The sequence below is a fragment of the Parasteatoda tepidariorum genome, chromosome 10 (assembly GCF_043381705.1).
Source record: "Parasteatoda tepidariorum isolate YZ-2023 chromosome 10, CAS_Ptep_4.0, whole genome shotgun sequence".
Lineage (NCBI taxonomy): Eukaryota > Metazoa > Arthropoda > Arachnida > Araneae > Theridiidae > Parasteatoda > Parasteatoda tepidariorum.
This window is the reverse complement of record NC_092213.1, coordinates 53,471,196-53,488,647: the sequence shown is the minus strand read 5'-3', so window position 1 is coordinate 53,488,647 and position 17,452 is coordinate 53,471,196. Positions and strand designations below refer to the sequence as shown.

The 17,452-nt window shown below is 30.0% G+C and overlaps 1 protein-coding gene across 1 annotated transcript in view; it reads right to left on the bottom strand.

Annotated features, from left to right (window-relative positions):
* Positions 1-5,737: 5,737 nt before the first annotated feature.
* LOC107456157 (amine oxidase [flavin-containing]) overlaps positions 5,738-17,452 on the bottom strand; it is a 35,541-nt gene continuing 23,826 nt past the window's right edge. The window contains exons 9-14 of the mRNA XM_016073940.3: positions 16,427-16,586; positions 15,672-15,771; positions 11,863-11,974; positions 9,570-9,667; positions 7,415-7,589; positions 5,738-6,000 (exon numbers count right to left, since the gene is read on the bottom strand). Coding sequence (XP_015929426.1) covers positions 5,830-6,000; positions 7,415-7,589; positions 9,570-9,667; positions 11,863-11,974; positions 15,672-15,771; positions 16,427-16,586 — 816 coding nt within the window. The 3' untranslated portion in view covers positions 5,738-5,829. The remainder of the gene's footprint in view (positions 6,001-7,414; positions 7,590-9,569; positions 9,668-11,862; positions 11,975-15,671; positions 15,772-16,426; positions 16,587-17,452) is intronic.

Below are 17,452 nucleotides of genomic sequence, written 5' to 3'. Positions count from 1 at the left end.
CACGATCAGAAGTGGTTTTGATTTTTTTTTTTTTTTTCATTTTGGGGATGTAGGGAAAGTGAATTAAGACGGTGTACCCAACATTAGGTTAGAATACTTTACATCAGATTATTTGAGGTTATGTTCATAAAATTGAATAAAACCATTCCTTGTTTATCCGATTGGAGTATACTTACTTTTCTTTAATCTCAATTTTAAATTTATGTTTTTAGAAAACTCGTCGAAAATTAAGTAAAAAACTCAAATACGTCATAAGTTTCTAAGCTAGGATAAGTTTACGCTAAGAGTAAACATTTTCGCTATCCAAACTTTAAAAATATGTATGTAGAATGATGCAGTCGGACCAAGCAGGAAAACAGACACAGAATTTTAATGAAAGCAAGTAACTTTTATTATGTCATTCTTTGTTGAGTGGAGAGCGAAAAGCGTTGCTTAATCCATGGACGATCAGTCTTTCTGGTAGGGAAAATTTTACAAAAAATCCGAAAATGTCTCTATTTAGGGAAAAGAGGTAAATCTTGGAAATTACTATTCGTTTATGAACTAGGTCGAAGGGAAAATGTCTTTATTTAAATTTATGCATACTTGGGCCGAAAACAGATTTAAGAACAGGGTATGGCTTTTAAAAGTGTGAGGAAGCATTTCGATTTAAATAAGTAATTAGGATTAAGTTTCATAGTGAAGAACTATCATAAAAAGATAAATAGAAGCTTTTTATGTTACATCCCCCCTCGCCGAAAATTTTTAACTAATATCTAAAACTTTCTAAAATTATCAGTTTGCAAAACTTTCCCTATGATGACACAATTAAAATGAAAAAAATAATAATAATATTCGTGATATCAACAAGATATAAAGTAACTTGTATACACATTATAAAAAATACACATTAGTAACCAATGTAAAAGATTTTTTTCATAAAGTGTTCGAGGAAGAAAAAAACATTGAAGTATTAGATCTTCATTTTCAATAGTTTTCGTGATTGAAGTTTTTTCAGCTCTTCTTGATAATCACAAGAAATAAAGTTATTCCTCATACTAGCACAATTAAAGTAAACTTTTCATTGAAAATAAGAAAATCTATAAAAATTTTCTTAAAAATGTAAAATTAATGATTCTTTTAAAAAAATTCCTTGGCCTAAATTATTAGAAGAAGTAACCGAAGAATATAATTTAACTCCACATTCAGTAACTAAATTTCCACCATCTTATTTAATGCTTGGTACTGTCCCATTTAATCATCCTTTATCCGAAGAAATTTATCCACAATAGAAGAAGCAAGAAAAAGTGCAGTTGAAAGAACTAAACAATATCATGAGAAAAATACAATTTATTATGATGCAAGATTCACTCGTATTGAATTTCCCCCTAATGATACTGTAATATATGAAGATTTTAAATACCCCAATACTAGGAAACTTATCCCAACTTTTTCCGGTCCATGTATAATTCTTGAAAAAATTTCTGATGTTAATTATAAAATAAATAAAAAGAATATTCATAATAAAGAAAATACAGAAATAGTTCAGATATCAAAATTGCGAAGGTACCACCCATCTGACAAACTGAAATTATACCATGAATAAAAATACTGAAGTCATAAACTTCAGAATAACGACCATTGTGTCAAATTTTTTTTTACATTTTATTTTCAATGTATACCATCCTGAATACAAATTTCAGATTGAAATTTTTTTGACAAAAAATGTCAATTTGTATTTTTAAATCTCATATCACTTGTATTTTCATATTTTTTATCTTTCATGTTTTTCAATATTTGCATTTTTTAGAAAACTTTTATAGATTTTCTTATCTAAGTGAAAAGTTTACTTAAATTGCGTTTGCATGAGGAATAACTTTATTTATTGTGATTTTCAAGGGACTGAAAAAACTTAAATCATAAAAACTATTGAAAATGAAGATCTAACACTTCAATTTGATGGTAGCGCTACTTCAAATTTTTTTTCTTCCTCGAACACTTTATGAAAAAAATTTTAAATTGTGTACAAATGTGTACTTTTTATAATTCATGTTACTTTATATCTTGTTGATATCACAAATATTTTTTTTTCATTTTCATTGCGTCATAACAGGGAAAGTTTTGCAAAAGAATAATTTTTAAAATTTTTAATTTTAAAATTTTTTGGAGAGGGGGAATGTAACATAAAAAGCTACTATTAATCTTTTTACGTTAGTTCTTCACTATAAAACTTAATCCTATTAATTATTCAAATCGAAATGCTTTCTCACACTTTTAAAGGCCACATCCTGTTCTTAAATCTGTTTTTGGCCCAAGTATGCATAAATTTAAATAAAGACATTTTTCCCTTTAATCTTCATGAGAATAACTCGACCTATTTCTTAAACCAATAGTAATATCTAAGATTTCCCTCTTTTCCCTAAATACAGACATTTTCGGATTTTTTGCAAGATTTTCCCAGCGAGAAAGACTGATCGCTCATGGAGTAGACAACACTCTTCGCTCTCCACTCAACAAAGAATGACATAATAAAAGTTACTTTGCTTTCATTAAAATCCTGTGTCTGCTTTCCTACTCAGTCCGACTGCATCATTTTACATGTATATAAGTTGTGAATAAAATTATTAAAGCCAGTTTGATTAGCACATAGAAAGGTCGAAAGATGTTGTTGTGTTGTTGTTATTTCTAATGCCACTTGCTAATACCGTCAAGCCTGCTCTGTGAAACCAAGCGAATTTAAGGCAGGATGTGCATTTCTTGTTTTTCAGTGGTGCCATCTATGGACAAGAATACGACTTCAGCCACACATATGTGACAACCCGTTTATAGGGAGGACAAATTAGTTCATTCACAGATTATAATTTTGACCTGAATCAGAGAACGATCAATCTCCAATTCAAAACTCCCTGAAGAAAGATCTGTTGTCAGAATATTGAGGAACTTCGTAACTTAAATGATTTAACGTGTACCAGCCACCATTGACTATGAGGATAGTCTTCGGCAGGCGGGGATCAAACTCACAACCTCCTGGACATCGAACTTCGATAGTGATTCCTCAGATACTGATTTCGTTTTTGTTTTTTCTTTACTTGAATTTTATGAAAAATATGTATTAAAAGCGGAGTGTATAGAACACATTATATAATTTCCAGAATCGCATTGTCTTCTTTCTTTCTTTTTTTTTTTTTTTTTTTTTTTTTTTTTTTTTTTTTTTTTTTTTTTAAGTATTGGCTTGAAGACCATTTAGAGCAGTGTTTCCCAACGTGGGCCCACGCCCCACTAGGGGGCAATTTGATTGTTAAGGGGGGCGATTCGAAAATTGACTCTACACGAGTTTAACCCTTTTACTCTGGGCCATTTCAATGCAATGCTAGGTTTCGATGACAAAATTGAAGGAAAAAAGCAAATTCTTAAATAATTGAGACCAATAAATATTACGCGACTTAGCGATTNTTATGCAGGTGCCCAACTTACAAGGGTGGTCAACTTGGCAGGTTTCACTGTACCATCAAGCCTGCTCTGTGAAACCAAGCGAATTTAAGGCAGGGTGTGCATTTCTTGTTTTTCAGTGGTGCCATCTATGGACAAGAATACGACTTCAGCCACACATATGTGACAACCCGTTTATAGGGAGGACAAATTCATTCATCCACAGATTATAATTTTGACCTGAATCAGAGAACGATCAATCTCCAATTCAGAACTCCCTGAAAAAAGATCTGTTGTCGGAATATTGAGGAAATTTGTTACTTAGATGATTTAACGTGTACCAGCCACCATTGACTATGAGGATAGTCTTCGGCAGGCGAGGATCAAACTCACAACCTCCTGGACATCGAACTTCGATAGTGATTCCTCAAATACTGATATCGTTTTTGTTTTTTCTTTATTTGAATTTTATGAAAATATGTATTAAAAGCGGAGTGTATAGAAAACATTATATAATTTCCAGAACCGCATTGTCTTTTTTCTTTCTTTTTCTTTAAAGTATTGGTTTGAAGACCATTTAGAGCCAATAGTAAATGCTAGAGCTAGAAAATCTGCTTAGCAACTCTTATAACACTTGCAGAGGAATCACTTTTGTTTCTCTTCGTAGACCAGTTTATTCTTTCAAAAACTAAATTTATACAATTTTTACAGTTTAATATACCAAATTAATATATTATTATATTTTAATATATTAAATTATTTACAGTTTTCAACTTCCCCTAAAATTATTTCATACCTTTAAAAGATCTTTCCTTATTATGTTTAAATATTAAACACACATGCAAAATGTTAACACATTCGTACATATTCATATTTGAAAGTGTACACGTGTACAGCGTACATGTAAGCTGTTAGAATTTTCATTCCAAAATTATGGTAAAATAACCAGCAGCACTATATATCGGATGAACCGTAAATATTACCGAAAAGAACATGTTTTACCTTAACGGTTTTGAAACCATTTACAATTAGTTTGTTTATAATACCATGAATACAAAACTATACTTTTTTTTTAACCTTTTACAACTAGCATAGTTTCAAAACCATAAAAATAAAATTTAACTGGACATAGGAGGTAGACTTTTCTCTAGATAATGGGCATTGGAGAGTCCAGGACACAGAAAACTCTGGTGAATAGAATGGTGGAAACATTGTGGTGTCAACGTTGGGACTCAAACTTCAATTTTCTCGTTCATGATACTGACAAATTGGCCCTCTCGGCTATAATAAGCACGCAGTTGCAGGGAACTAATTGGCTTCATTAGGTGTGTTTAGCTAGTGCGATAACATTATTATGATTGTGCAACCATATTAAGCGAAAGCAGATTATAGCCGATTTCTCTCACCGTTTGATTACCATTTTATTTACGGCTATTTGACTATGTTGTCTGAATATAATAAAATAAAAATTAAATAAATTGTTCTTCAACCATTTTTTCCGAGAAATTTCTCACAGTGTACATATGCTGAACAAACTTAATATATCTTCTTTTAATTGATATGTACCCATAGAGCCAGAAACACGGTAAACTTTACCATATTCCGGTAGTCTTGACCACACTTTTCCTCTGTGTAGTTATTCAAAGCAAATAAAGAATTGTATTTTGATATGTGAGACGTTAATTATTTTTTTTTAACTTTTGACAGCTACTAGATGATAGTACTGCTTATTTGTGAGTGTTCCGAAAAGTATCAACAGTTTTGAAAAAAACAATTAAAAATGGATTACAAAGGAAGTATTCAGTATGCTGAGTGCTACTTAAAAAATCATCCATTTATTCTCAAGAAATTTCGAAATTAGCTACCAAGTCTGCCAAAAGATAGCGCTGCTGTCTACAACACTCAAATAATGCATGCCAGATCATTCAGATCTAAATATTTGCTGGTGCGTCTATGAATTCTGCTTTCAGACTGCACAAAATTATTCAGTAACTTTATTTTGCATATATATAGGTTGGCAATGCCATCGATAGACAAGATTTTTAACTAATTTTAAATTTGGTGAAAGAAAAAGTCGTTGATTTTGTAAAGATATCATAGCAAACTGCACTCCATTTGTTTTTCTTTCATACTTTTTTTAAATCACTGGACATTTTTGGGACACCATTTTTGTTTTGTATTATTATTCATTTTTGCTTTTGATCGCATAAATGGGAGTTTCTTATGGATCAAAAATTTTCCAAATGCTGGTACTAAATGTTTCTCACGTAATTGTAAAAAGTGATAAATAAAAACATTTTTAATTTTTACTCAATAATAGAAACGCTCACAAGATTATAAATATCTTTTATTTGCAATTCAAAATTTTGAAAAAAAATTACAAAAATAGTTTTTATTAAAAAAATTACAAAATAAGCTCATTCAGCGTAGTTTGAAGCAAGATAACATATCGCTTTTTACTGATTTAGGACATTTCAGAAAAGTTAGTGCTCCTAATCCAATAGCAGTTATGGTCATTAACTTCAAAAAAGTAGGCACAGTTGGTGTATATTTCTCAGTAAAGCTAACCTCAAAAGGTTTTGGTAAGACATCCTGAAAATTACAAAATATATAGATTACGAATCAGCTTGATATATATATANAAGATATTGCACAACGCGTTATCTTGACGCATATATCTTGATAGTTAAAAAAATCCGCCGATTCTATGGTGGTATTTTTTGTTCATTATTATTAAAAGTAACCATAGCAATTAATAATAGCGTGTTAGATTCAAGTAAGTTTTGCTCCATAAAGAAGTAGTAGTTCATATATATATATATATATATATATTACGGATTTATTTTTAAAATCTGTGTCACGACAGGCCATAGAGGGCCAAGGCCTATTGTATCCATCTCAGTTTTCTTAACCTTGGGTTCTGGGGTGCAGGAGCAGATGTTCCGGTTAGGTGGTCAGCCAAACACGGAACCCCCAATGTTTAGTTCCCAAGCATGCTTCATACTCATTTATCGACCCACTGAAGGGATGAAATACAAAAGCAGTTAGCAAAATGAACGTTGGGAACAGAGGCCGTGTCCCCCTAGTACCTAATCTTAGCTGTATATGTTTTTTTCTATAGAATGATGCATGCTTGCATTTATAGAATAAAACATTTATAGAAGCATATATAGCATTCATTGAATGAAACATGTTTGTCAACATAAAATACATCTTTATGGTCTTACTTAGTAATTTTTTTACCTGGCACCCCTATAATTACTGACAATTTGAACTGACAAATCAATTACTGACACATAAAGAAAAATAGAAATGTACTGTTAACTAAGTTCTGGCTTTGAAGCTAATGGTTTATTCTACCCAAATCCAAAAATTTGTTAGCAAATTTGTCATCAGACGGTGCCATTAATTCGAAAACTATTACATGAAATATTCTGCTGCACATTGCACAATTCGAAATGAAATAAGTGTACGGATATCTATTAATTTTATTATAATACAGTACTGGGTTGCTGTAGCACAACGACATAGCTTTGATTTAGAACAAAATTGTTGTCTGAAAACATAATTCTATTGTTATTTATCAGTTATCAGCCCCATCCATAGATAGGTTTTGAAATTTGAATTCGGCAAAAACAAATTTATCTGGTTTCATAAGCAGAATCCAGCTAAATGTACATTTTTTTTGTTTTATTATTTTTGAAACTGTTGGTTATTTTTAGGTACTATGTAGTTAGCCTTAAATAATAAGCTCTACTTAAATAGGTTTTTTGAATCAAAAAATAATTGTGAAAAAAAAACTATTCCCAATTCATAAACCAAACTTTTGCATAAAACTATTCAGTTATGTAATCAAAAGTCACTTATGGAGAGGGATATTTTTAATTTTTAATAGTACAAAGTTATAAATAGTAATATCAGTTTAATCAACTCGTAATCATGGTATAGCATAAGATAATATAGTACTTAAAAACTATAAAATGATTAGTAGTTATAAATAACTTACTGTTGATTCAGGTTCCTTTTGAAATATCTTATCACGTGTTATTTTTCCCATCGCATAAAGAATTTCTCGAGCAGATCTCTCCCCAGCTTCAATGGCACCTTCCATGTAACCAGACCATTCTATTGCAGTTTCCGTGCCAGCAAAATACATCCTGTCTATTGGTTCACGTATCACTCTGTACAATTAACAAAACAAAATTTACGCTTTTTTAAAAAAAGACTAAAATATTACACATGAAGGTTATTCTTTGAAAATGAATTACATTATGAACAACATTTTCACATCAGTTTGCTTTAAAATGTCCAAAACATTTAATAAATAAACAGAAAAACAACACTATAAATAATAGTTAATTGAATTAAATTTAAAGTTGAAGCTAATCTTCAACTGATGTTTTAACAATGTTATTGTTTGATGTCATAATAATTTTTATGTATTCCTTTAGTATTTATTAAATTATAAATTTATCGCAAGTGACAGAATATTAAAAATTATGAACAATTTTATTTCACCCAAATTTCACGATTTAGATTAAGGAAAGATATTTAAAGTAATTGTTTTGCTTTGCTTACTACAATGCTTTTGCTACTATGTCTGTATTTTCGTACGTTTCCTCAAAGCGAATTTTAAAATTCTTTGATTTATTAAGTAAAAAATTAGTTAAACAAACTAATCATTTAGTTATTAGTTTAAGAAAATAAATTTCCCAAAAATTTATTTTTAAAAAAAAACATATATTATATAATTTTTTTTTCTCGTAATTCATTCAACAGTCACTCTTTCTAAAATTTCGGTCATTCAATTTTTTCTTAAAAAGCATCACAACACAAAAAGTTGTGTTTAAATTGATTGAATCGAGAAAAAAAATTCCGGATTTCATTACGATGATCATAATGTTTCAAAGTTTGCAAAATTTCAGCTCCAAGAGCACATTTGTGATAATTTTTTTATAAATTTTTAATTTTGACTATCGAAATACTGTAGGTACCCGTAATCTGTAAAATATTGTCAGAATAGTTAATAAACATGAACGGTTGAAAAATTAAGCTCTTTAATCTTAATTTCACTTTTTGCGCATTTTCTTATATTTTTAGAACAGTTTAAGAAACTATTAAGAAAATTACACAATTAAGTACTTGCAACTCGACAAAAAACAAAAATGATTATGCCTAACCATTTGATTAAATTGGACACCTGTGAGAGACGTCACATGTGTATCGAACCTGATTGGCTTCGAAATCGATAAATTCCAAGATTTACAATCCGGTGACGTTACTTGCAAATATTCAATTAGAAAACTCGTTTATCCAAAGGTGATTCAAAGCAAAAAAGACTTTTTCATAATTATTTTATAATTTTTCAATGAAAACTTCTTCAATAATAAAGTGCAAAGAGTAAAATAATAAACGAAACACCCTAAATAACATTTGATCTAATGATCAGATATTCAAGTTCTAGAACTCAATCTTATGTTTCGAGGGGGTAACCTCAAATATACAATAAGTGAAGACGATATTAAGTTAAAAAATCAGAAAACGTGTCATTTCTGAATAAATATACTGATTTTTCGACGGATTCGGGTTTCTAATCCCCGAAATGTATGGGGTAGCCGTAATCTGGGAAATATGGTCCAATGTTTGGACCCCTTAAAGTTAATTTTATTTTTTAAGTATTTCGCGTATCTCGAAAACTTTTCAAATGAATAGAAGAAAAACTTGCTTACAGTTATAAAGTTTATTTATGCAAAGATAATTTCATGCAAAAAATAATTTTACTAAATACAAGTATTTATTATTTCATTTAATAATAGTCGAAAAATTTCGAAATCTTAAAATATAAAATATTCTACATCATTTTAAAGAATACAATTTTAAATATCAGAATACAAAATTTTAACAAAATTTCCTGAGAAATCAAATTTTTAAAATACTACTTTTCGAAAACTATTTGGCGCACTTGGCTTAAATTTAAAATTACGCAGTTTATATTTAAATTCCTTATCATTCAAAATCTTTTGAGAGTTAACAGCTAAAATAGTTTACTTTTTGCCAATGCGAGAAAGAAGTTTTATCGGTTTTGTAACAATCAACTTACATGATTATTAGTGTTTTATACAAGATAGATTTATATAATTATGATGATCTTAAGAGCTAACCTTCCATAACGAGTGAAAAACCCCGGTGGATACATAGCTGTATAACATCCTCCAGAATATTGTTCTTCCATCCAATTATGCTCTTCATAGTGAATTGGCTGAAAATACAATTTCATAAAACCTTTTTGTACAATCTTTTTCCAAAATTTATTTGTTTGCCATGCCAATAAAAAGTTTTACTCTACAACTTTAAGAGCAGATAATTATACTAACATTTTTATACAAATTTAACCTCTCTAAAATTGTTTTTGTCATGCATTTTTTAAAAAAAAGCCATAAATTTTTTATGAAAGTATAAATTATTAAATTTCAGGCAAAGTAATTCCGTTAACTCTTTTACTATGCATCTTAACTTAAAATTACAGAAGTAAATAAAAGTTAATTTACCCTACAAAAAATAGCTAATGTTAATTATTAAAATAAGGACCACAATTAAATTTCCGATAATGTATCTAAATACTTTTATCGTACATAATTAAGTTACAAAATGTTGTAACTACTATTGGTAATTGCAACTATATTGCAGGATTTTACGGAGAATCTTAACTACCTACTTTATTTAAAAAATAGCAACAATTTCTCTCGTTTTTTTCCCTGATGGGCCTCATATAAACTAGGGGATGAAAGAATAATAGTACCTGTAATAGTATTATTATTTACGCGGCACTTATGGGTTATTGGCAACGGTCCAGGAAATATCCCTGACGATGATCCAAAACCATGTCATTGCAATTTTGACTAAAGGCTTACAAGGATAAAAGGACGACAAGGGTTAAAAGGACTACATTTAAAATCTGCCATCTCACTACAGGGGGAATAGTTCCCACTTTGGTAACCCAAGAAAATGCGTGCGAATTAGAGCACTTCATGGTAGAACAGTTACAGGAAAACAGATACCGTTCGCCCTCGGTCCCTTAGCAGGCAGATTAAAGTAGTCATCCACCACAACCCAGTGATGCTTGATTTTGGTGATCTACTAGAAACCATGTCTTACGAGCGAGTAACACGAATAACATTTTTATCTTAGTAATAACTTTGTATAAAATGTTTTGGGAAATGTGAAAATTTCCAAAACACTTATAACAATGAAATCAAATACAACTAAATATATATGTGCCGAACTCTAAAACCTTTAAATTTTGATAATAAAGAAAAAATAATAGGCACACTACTTTTACACCTCCAGAATTGTTTGAAAATGAATAAAANTAAAACATAGGGAAAAAACTAAGTTCTGATATGTTAAATTCAATTAATTAATCCTGAGGTTACGGTTTGACAGGGTTACGGTCTGGACAACCTAGAGAATGGATCGAATTCGATTGATGATTCCTGAGATTCTCCCACATCAATGTATGAAGGTTGTCGAAATGAAGAATTCACCTACCTGTTAGTGTCAGAAATGGTGCATCAATAACACCACCATCTTTCCAGATTATAAATATTATAAATTAAGGTAAGAAGAGCTCCTTGTAGAATGTGTTGCGAACAACTGATAAAACAGTTCACATGAGAGCATTCAAAGTTAATGTAAAGTCATGAAACGATGAATAATTCTAGAACAGAATAACGTGTGTCAGTACAATTTTTAGTATTTAGAGAGCGAGTGCAATCTGGACGTATATCATAAAAATTTGCTGGTTATGACTAATTCTGTATAAAACAAACAGTTGTAAATGTTCGGTATGAAAGTTTTCCTGAAGGAAGTACATCAATACTGGATTTGCCAAGACACAACGTAAACAAGTAAGATGATTTTTCAAGATCTCATTACTGCAGATGATAAAATGATTAGAAATAAACGAAGAGTTTCAGCTGCACTTCGTCTGACACGGGTAGAGACATGATGATGCAATAACATTCTGGCACAATACTTTGTGTTTACGTATTCTTAATGCATCCTTCTTAGCTATACTTTACATTCACTTCAAATGCTCTAATATGAACTAACGAATTTAGGTGTTATATTTTCTCGTGCCTACATTTAAAATTTTGAATAGCGGTGCAGTTATCACTACTGCAATATGATGCTATTCAACTTTTTAATATTTTATGTGGGTAAACGTTATATTTGGCACCTAATCGTTTTAAAAGGTGAATAAAAATGAATATTTGTTTCAATTTTGAAATATCTCATATGGGATATTTAATAAAAAATTGGGTATATATTAGAGTATTTCATGCAAGTTTTAAAGAACTATTTTCATAAAAAGAAAAGTAAAAGCTTTCGATTTTGTAAAAAAATTTCACACAAAACAGTACATAAAATCTCATTAATATATTAAATATTTACTTTAAGAAACTCTTGAAGGCCCGTTACTTCAGCGAAGCTTTTAGCTACCATATTTTTTCTTTCTTCTGCACTTAGTTGACACAAACGACGAAGCTTATCTGAACAAATAAACCTAAGAAACGAAAGAGAAAATAAAAAATAGTTTTTGAAATTAAGATAGTAATCACATGTAAAAAAATAGAACATTTAGGATAATAAGAATCTAGAATAAAAAATCTGTACAATAACATCCACGTGTTTCAAAATTTACATAAGAATTTTTTTTATGCTTTCAAATAAATGATTACTAAAAGATTTTTCAAGCTTTAGTGACTATTATTTTTGTCCTTAAGGCTATAAAAAATTTTATTCAGTTATTTTAATATAGTTTTAATTAAACTTTTCCCTTAAAACAAACTTTAATTTTTTACATATGAGAGGAAAGATAGATGAAAATAAAGAAATTGATAAATAGATAAAAGCTAAAACTAGATTTAAAAATCTCACTCATTCATTCTTTTATCCCTTCATTCATTCGCTCATTTATTTACTCATTAATTTATTTATTCATTCATTCATCCTTCATATATTCATTCATTCATTTATTTATTCATCCATTTATTCATTCCTCCATTTATTCATTCATCCATTTATTCATTCTACCATTTATTTATTTATCCATTTATTCTTTCATTAAATTGTAAAAGAATGTATTATTTCTAGCAGTTTTTGGTTAAGATTTCAAATCAAGATGTCAACAATTTTGGTTATCAGGTGCATGCTAAAAAAAAATGTTAAACTCTTAACTTAAACACACGTTTTTCGTATGGTATTTCAGATAGTGTTTAATATTTCTGTTTATCATGAGTAAATAAATAAGTTTAAAAATAAAAAATTAATTAACAAATAAACAACGAAATAAGCGAATAATCGATAAATAGTTTTTTTATCAAAATTATGAAATCATGCATGAAATTGAAAAGGTCATACGTATTACAAATAATAAAATTGAAATAATTTAAATTTTATTTATTTATTAATATTTGTTGCTCTATCCAGAAACTTTGCGCTATTAGATTAAGTAAAACATGTTTTCAGAAGCTAAATACATCGCAAAAAAGATTTACTGTATTAAGCATAATGATGCCATTGCTCATTGGCAATTTATGATAATCATAAATTATCACATCTAGCAATTTTCTCTCTCACTTTTTAATACATAAGTTATTTTTCAAAAACCTTCAATTACCATAGATTTTAAATTATTTATTTTTGCAAAATCATTTTTCAAAAACGCAACTTATCCAAGCACCCACAGTATCCAGGAAGCTTATAATGACGCCACTTACTAAACTCAAATAAGAATCAATTACTGCAAACAACCATATAATATCAAATATCAAATTAAAATTAAACAAACTCATAAAGGAATATCAGAGTACCCGTGATCCAACCATTGAACACCAAGTCAACCGCTTTTTAAAAGCAAATAGCAGAATTTGAAAAAGAAAACTGGGATGACAAAGTAGAAATTCTAACAACCCAAGTCAGCAAGGAGCAGGGTACGTTTACTTAATATAGCAAAGACCACAAATCTGCCTTAGAATGAGCCCAATGACAAAACATATTCCGACAGAGACAAAACTGAAATATTCATGGATGTAATGGAGAAACAATTTTCCTTAAATGACAAAACCTCAAAGACTGAGATCCTGGATATCCATCATGAATTTATTACTACAAATAATCATCTTGATACAATTAAACCAGCCAATCTGGAAGAATTATTTAATATCATAACAAGGTTTCATAAAAACAAGGCCTCCGGAATGAACAAGATAAACAACATCATGCTTAAAAATCTCCTCATAAACATTAAAGAACAAATCAAATTAATTAATCAACTCCTGCATCAAGATAAAATTATTTTTTCAACAAAAATGGAAACACGAACACATAATACTCTTTCCAAAGCAAAGAAAAAATCTATAAAATCCTGAGAGCTATAGGCCAAGTATTCTTTTAACTGCCTTTTCAAAAAAAATTTGAAAACTTTGACTGAAACCCTACCTCAGCTTTTTACCAGATGAACAATTTGTTCTCAGATACAAACTTATTGCATCTTTCCTTGATTCTGAGGAGATACTGTGCAGAACCTTTCCCATTAAAGCCCATGATCACGTCACGTCAAAACCAGCAGAAACATCAAGATAGGAATTTCATTCATCCTGGGCTCTGTCCTGTACCTGATATACTCAGTTGACTTCCCCAAATTTGACGACATGAGAAACATAACAACAGCTTTCTATGCGGATGATACGAGCATCCTCAGTAGATTACTTTGCCCGAATTTAGCAGTCAAAAACATCAAAAGAATCAAACCATCAATTGAAGAGTGGTCTGCAAAGTAGAAAACTTCCATCAATGCCACTAAGTCTTCGCGCATAATTATTAGAAGATCATATAAAAGGTTTAAAAATTGAACCTGGAGCAATTTAATGAAAATGCTCCCATGGTTAACACAGCTCAAAATCTTGGTATTATCCTTATAAACACATTAAATTGAAAAACTCATATTTTTAATATTCTTAACATGACAGAAGGAGCATACCTGGCCCTCAAACCCATTATTTACCATAATTCAAAATTGGTCCTATACCTAATGCTTTACTTGCAATGTATACCCCTCATCATAAGCTATGCTGCTGCAGTGTAGAGTACAACATCGAAAACCCAGAAAAAAGCCTCAAGATAACACATAATACATTCCTGAGGAGGATCACTTGAGCCCCAGGTTTTTAAGAACAAAAAACCTTAATGTTGCAGCATTAACGAGCATATCGCACAGTTAAGTGCTACATTCTTCAAGGACTAACTCAAATGTGACAAATATAAACACAAAAACATCGTTGACTTTGAACTATTAGACAGTGGTATAAAATTCAGTCCGGCAACTGTGTTTTCTTATCGGGCGGAGTACTTTCGAAAAGATTCAGCAATTAGCTGATAACATGTGTATATATATCTTACAGATAATTTCTCCACTCAACTAAAATGTGCTTTGGCAAATTTTACTCATAACCTACACAAATGAATGAGTTAAAGCCCGTCGTAGGACTGGGAATTAAGTAAATAGTACACATAGGAATAGGCAACTTTGAACAAAATAAACAGGTGATTTCCGATAACTTTATGAAACATCCGTGACGTTGATTTCAAAAGAAAGCAACATTGATTCATGAACTCCGTTTTCCATTAAACAGAGTTGTAAGTTAGCAAACATCGTTGATGTCATATTTAAAATCGCTCAAGGAAGGAAAATCCTCAGCATAAGTCTCATTTTTATCAATGGGGAGTTCTAAACCAATGAAAAAATGCAATTACCTACATATGAATTTGCAATAGAATAAAAAAGAGGAATAAATAGCTAAAAACATTAATCAATTTTTAAATAATTGTAAGCCAAAAAAAATTTATAGATCCAAAAGCAAAATACAATTCAATTTTAGATAAAATGAAAAAAAACAACCCTAAATCTTTTTAAACATACAGCAAATGCTGCAAACAAACTAAACTAATAAATTCTATATTTAACCTATTGCTAAACCTATGAAAAACTTCATTTTTAAACAACTGAATAATTTAAATTTTCTAGTGATTTTTTTGGAATTAGTGTCTAAATTTGTCTTATGGATCATATTACTCAAATTTCAAGACGCTAGCACAAATTATTCAGTTATAAGAGAGTTACAACACGTTCATGTTTTTTATTCTCAGAAAAACAAAATAATACATTATAAGTATTGTATAGTATTAGCAGCTTCATTTACCCAATAATAGCAGGAAAAGTGTCATCTGGTTTTGTGTCATCAAGCGTGAAATTAACTGGAAAATCTGGCCCACCTTCAATCAAAAATGATCCGCAATATCCTGGAAAGAAATTCAAAGCATAATTGTATTTCTTTTGAACTGTAATTAGATGACGAGTAGGAAATGAAAAAATGATCTTCACATTATTTATTTAATCAGATTCATCAGTAAGATTTTACTGAATTCAGATTTTTGTCATTAATCGATCTGATTCATCAACATTATTATAAAATAATATTTATAAAATTTTAGAACTATGTCTTGAGAAATCTTTTTTTTAAATTTAATTTCTCAGTCAGATTAAAGGAATCAATCCACCAGATTGATAAACTTTATTAATTAGTTGGACAAAAAAAAAGATTTACCTATAAAATTTATAAAAATAAAATCCTACATTAGATTTTTAAGAAACTCAAATTCAGATCATATTATTGATTCGCAAATTCCATAGAAATAAACACTGCCCATCATTAGTGATCCGAGCACTAGGCACTCAATCTCTGACTTGCAATTCACAACACTTTACGGTGTCTTAGGGTTTCCAGAGATCTGATACGTGACTTCGTAGATGATTGCATTGAAGGAATTTTATCCAATTCTAAATATAAGTTCATTAAAAAATGCTGTTACTTTATTTGTATCCCTCGTATAATTCCATAATAAAGAATAATTGAATTTGGGTCATAGTTACGAATTAATTTTGTTCGACCAGTACCTTTACTTCTCCAGAAGGGTTTGGAATAGTAGACGACGACTTTCATGACTGATCCCATTGGAGCTCTTTGGATCAACTGGTTTCGCAAGGGTGGCAGTTCTGGTGTATAGTGAATTTTCATTTGTAGTACAGGTGGTAATGCAAGAATCACATACTTGGCCTAAAATGAAAAGAAGAAAATTGCAGAATCTAATACCATATATAATTCTCTTACGTGGCTCCCAAATTTTGACTCTATTTCTTTTCCGCCGGTGGCAAAGTTTGCTTCGTTTTGTTTACATCACTATTTCTCTTACATTTCGAATCGACCAATGATTGCCGCTAAAAATGTCACTGCCAAATCTAGCTGAGGTGGCTCAACATATAGCTCTTTTAAAAACGGAAGCTGAAATAACCAGAGAGCATCAGCTGCGGCAATCTCATACTATTAAGCTAAGCAGAATTGAGTAGTCTTTGTCGATAGATCTCTATTTTAGTATTTTGTCGAAAGCGCTTTTTTTCACGAATTTATATATTACGAATTTATTTGACAATTTTTGATTTATATCACGAATTATACTATAGCACATTTCTAATAGGTTTAACGAATTACATGTCATTTATTTGAATTCAAATTTATTTTAATGACTTAGTATTTACTAAAAAGATGTAATTTTTTTTTTTAAAAAGATGTTTTTATATGGATTTGAATGATTGTTTTGAATTCATAGAATTTTGTGCATTTGCAATGTACCTAAGCTAGTAGCGAGCGAAGTGAGCTTGGTTTGCGAAGCAAACCATATAAGATTGCGTTGCAATTTTCGGGGGTTGGCAAGCGTTAACGAGCAGGGGGCGCAGCCCACTACTTTAGAAAAATATACCATGCAGTTTTCGATATTTTAAGAAAAAAATCTGTCTTTCAATTTTCTTACTCCGTTGAATCATTTGAAAAGCTTTCTCAATGCTTTGAGTTTTAAAATTATAAATAAAAAGTTGATAATGGTTGCAAAGTAACGTCGAGTTCCCAAGTTTAAGAAAAAAAACTTT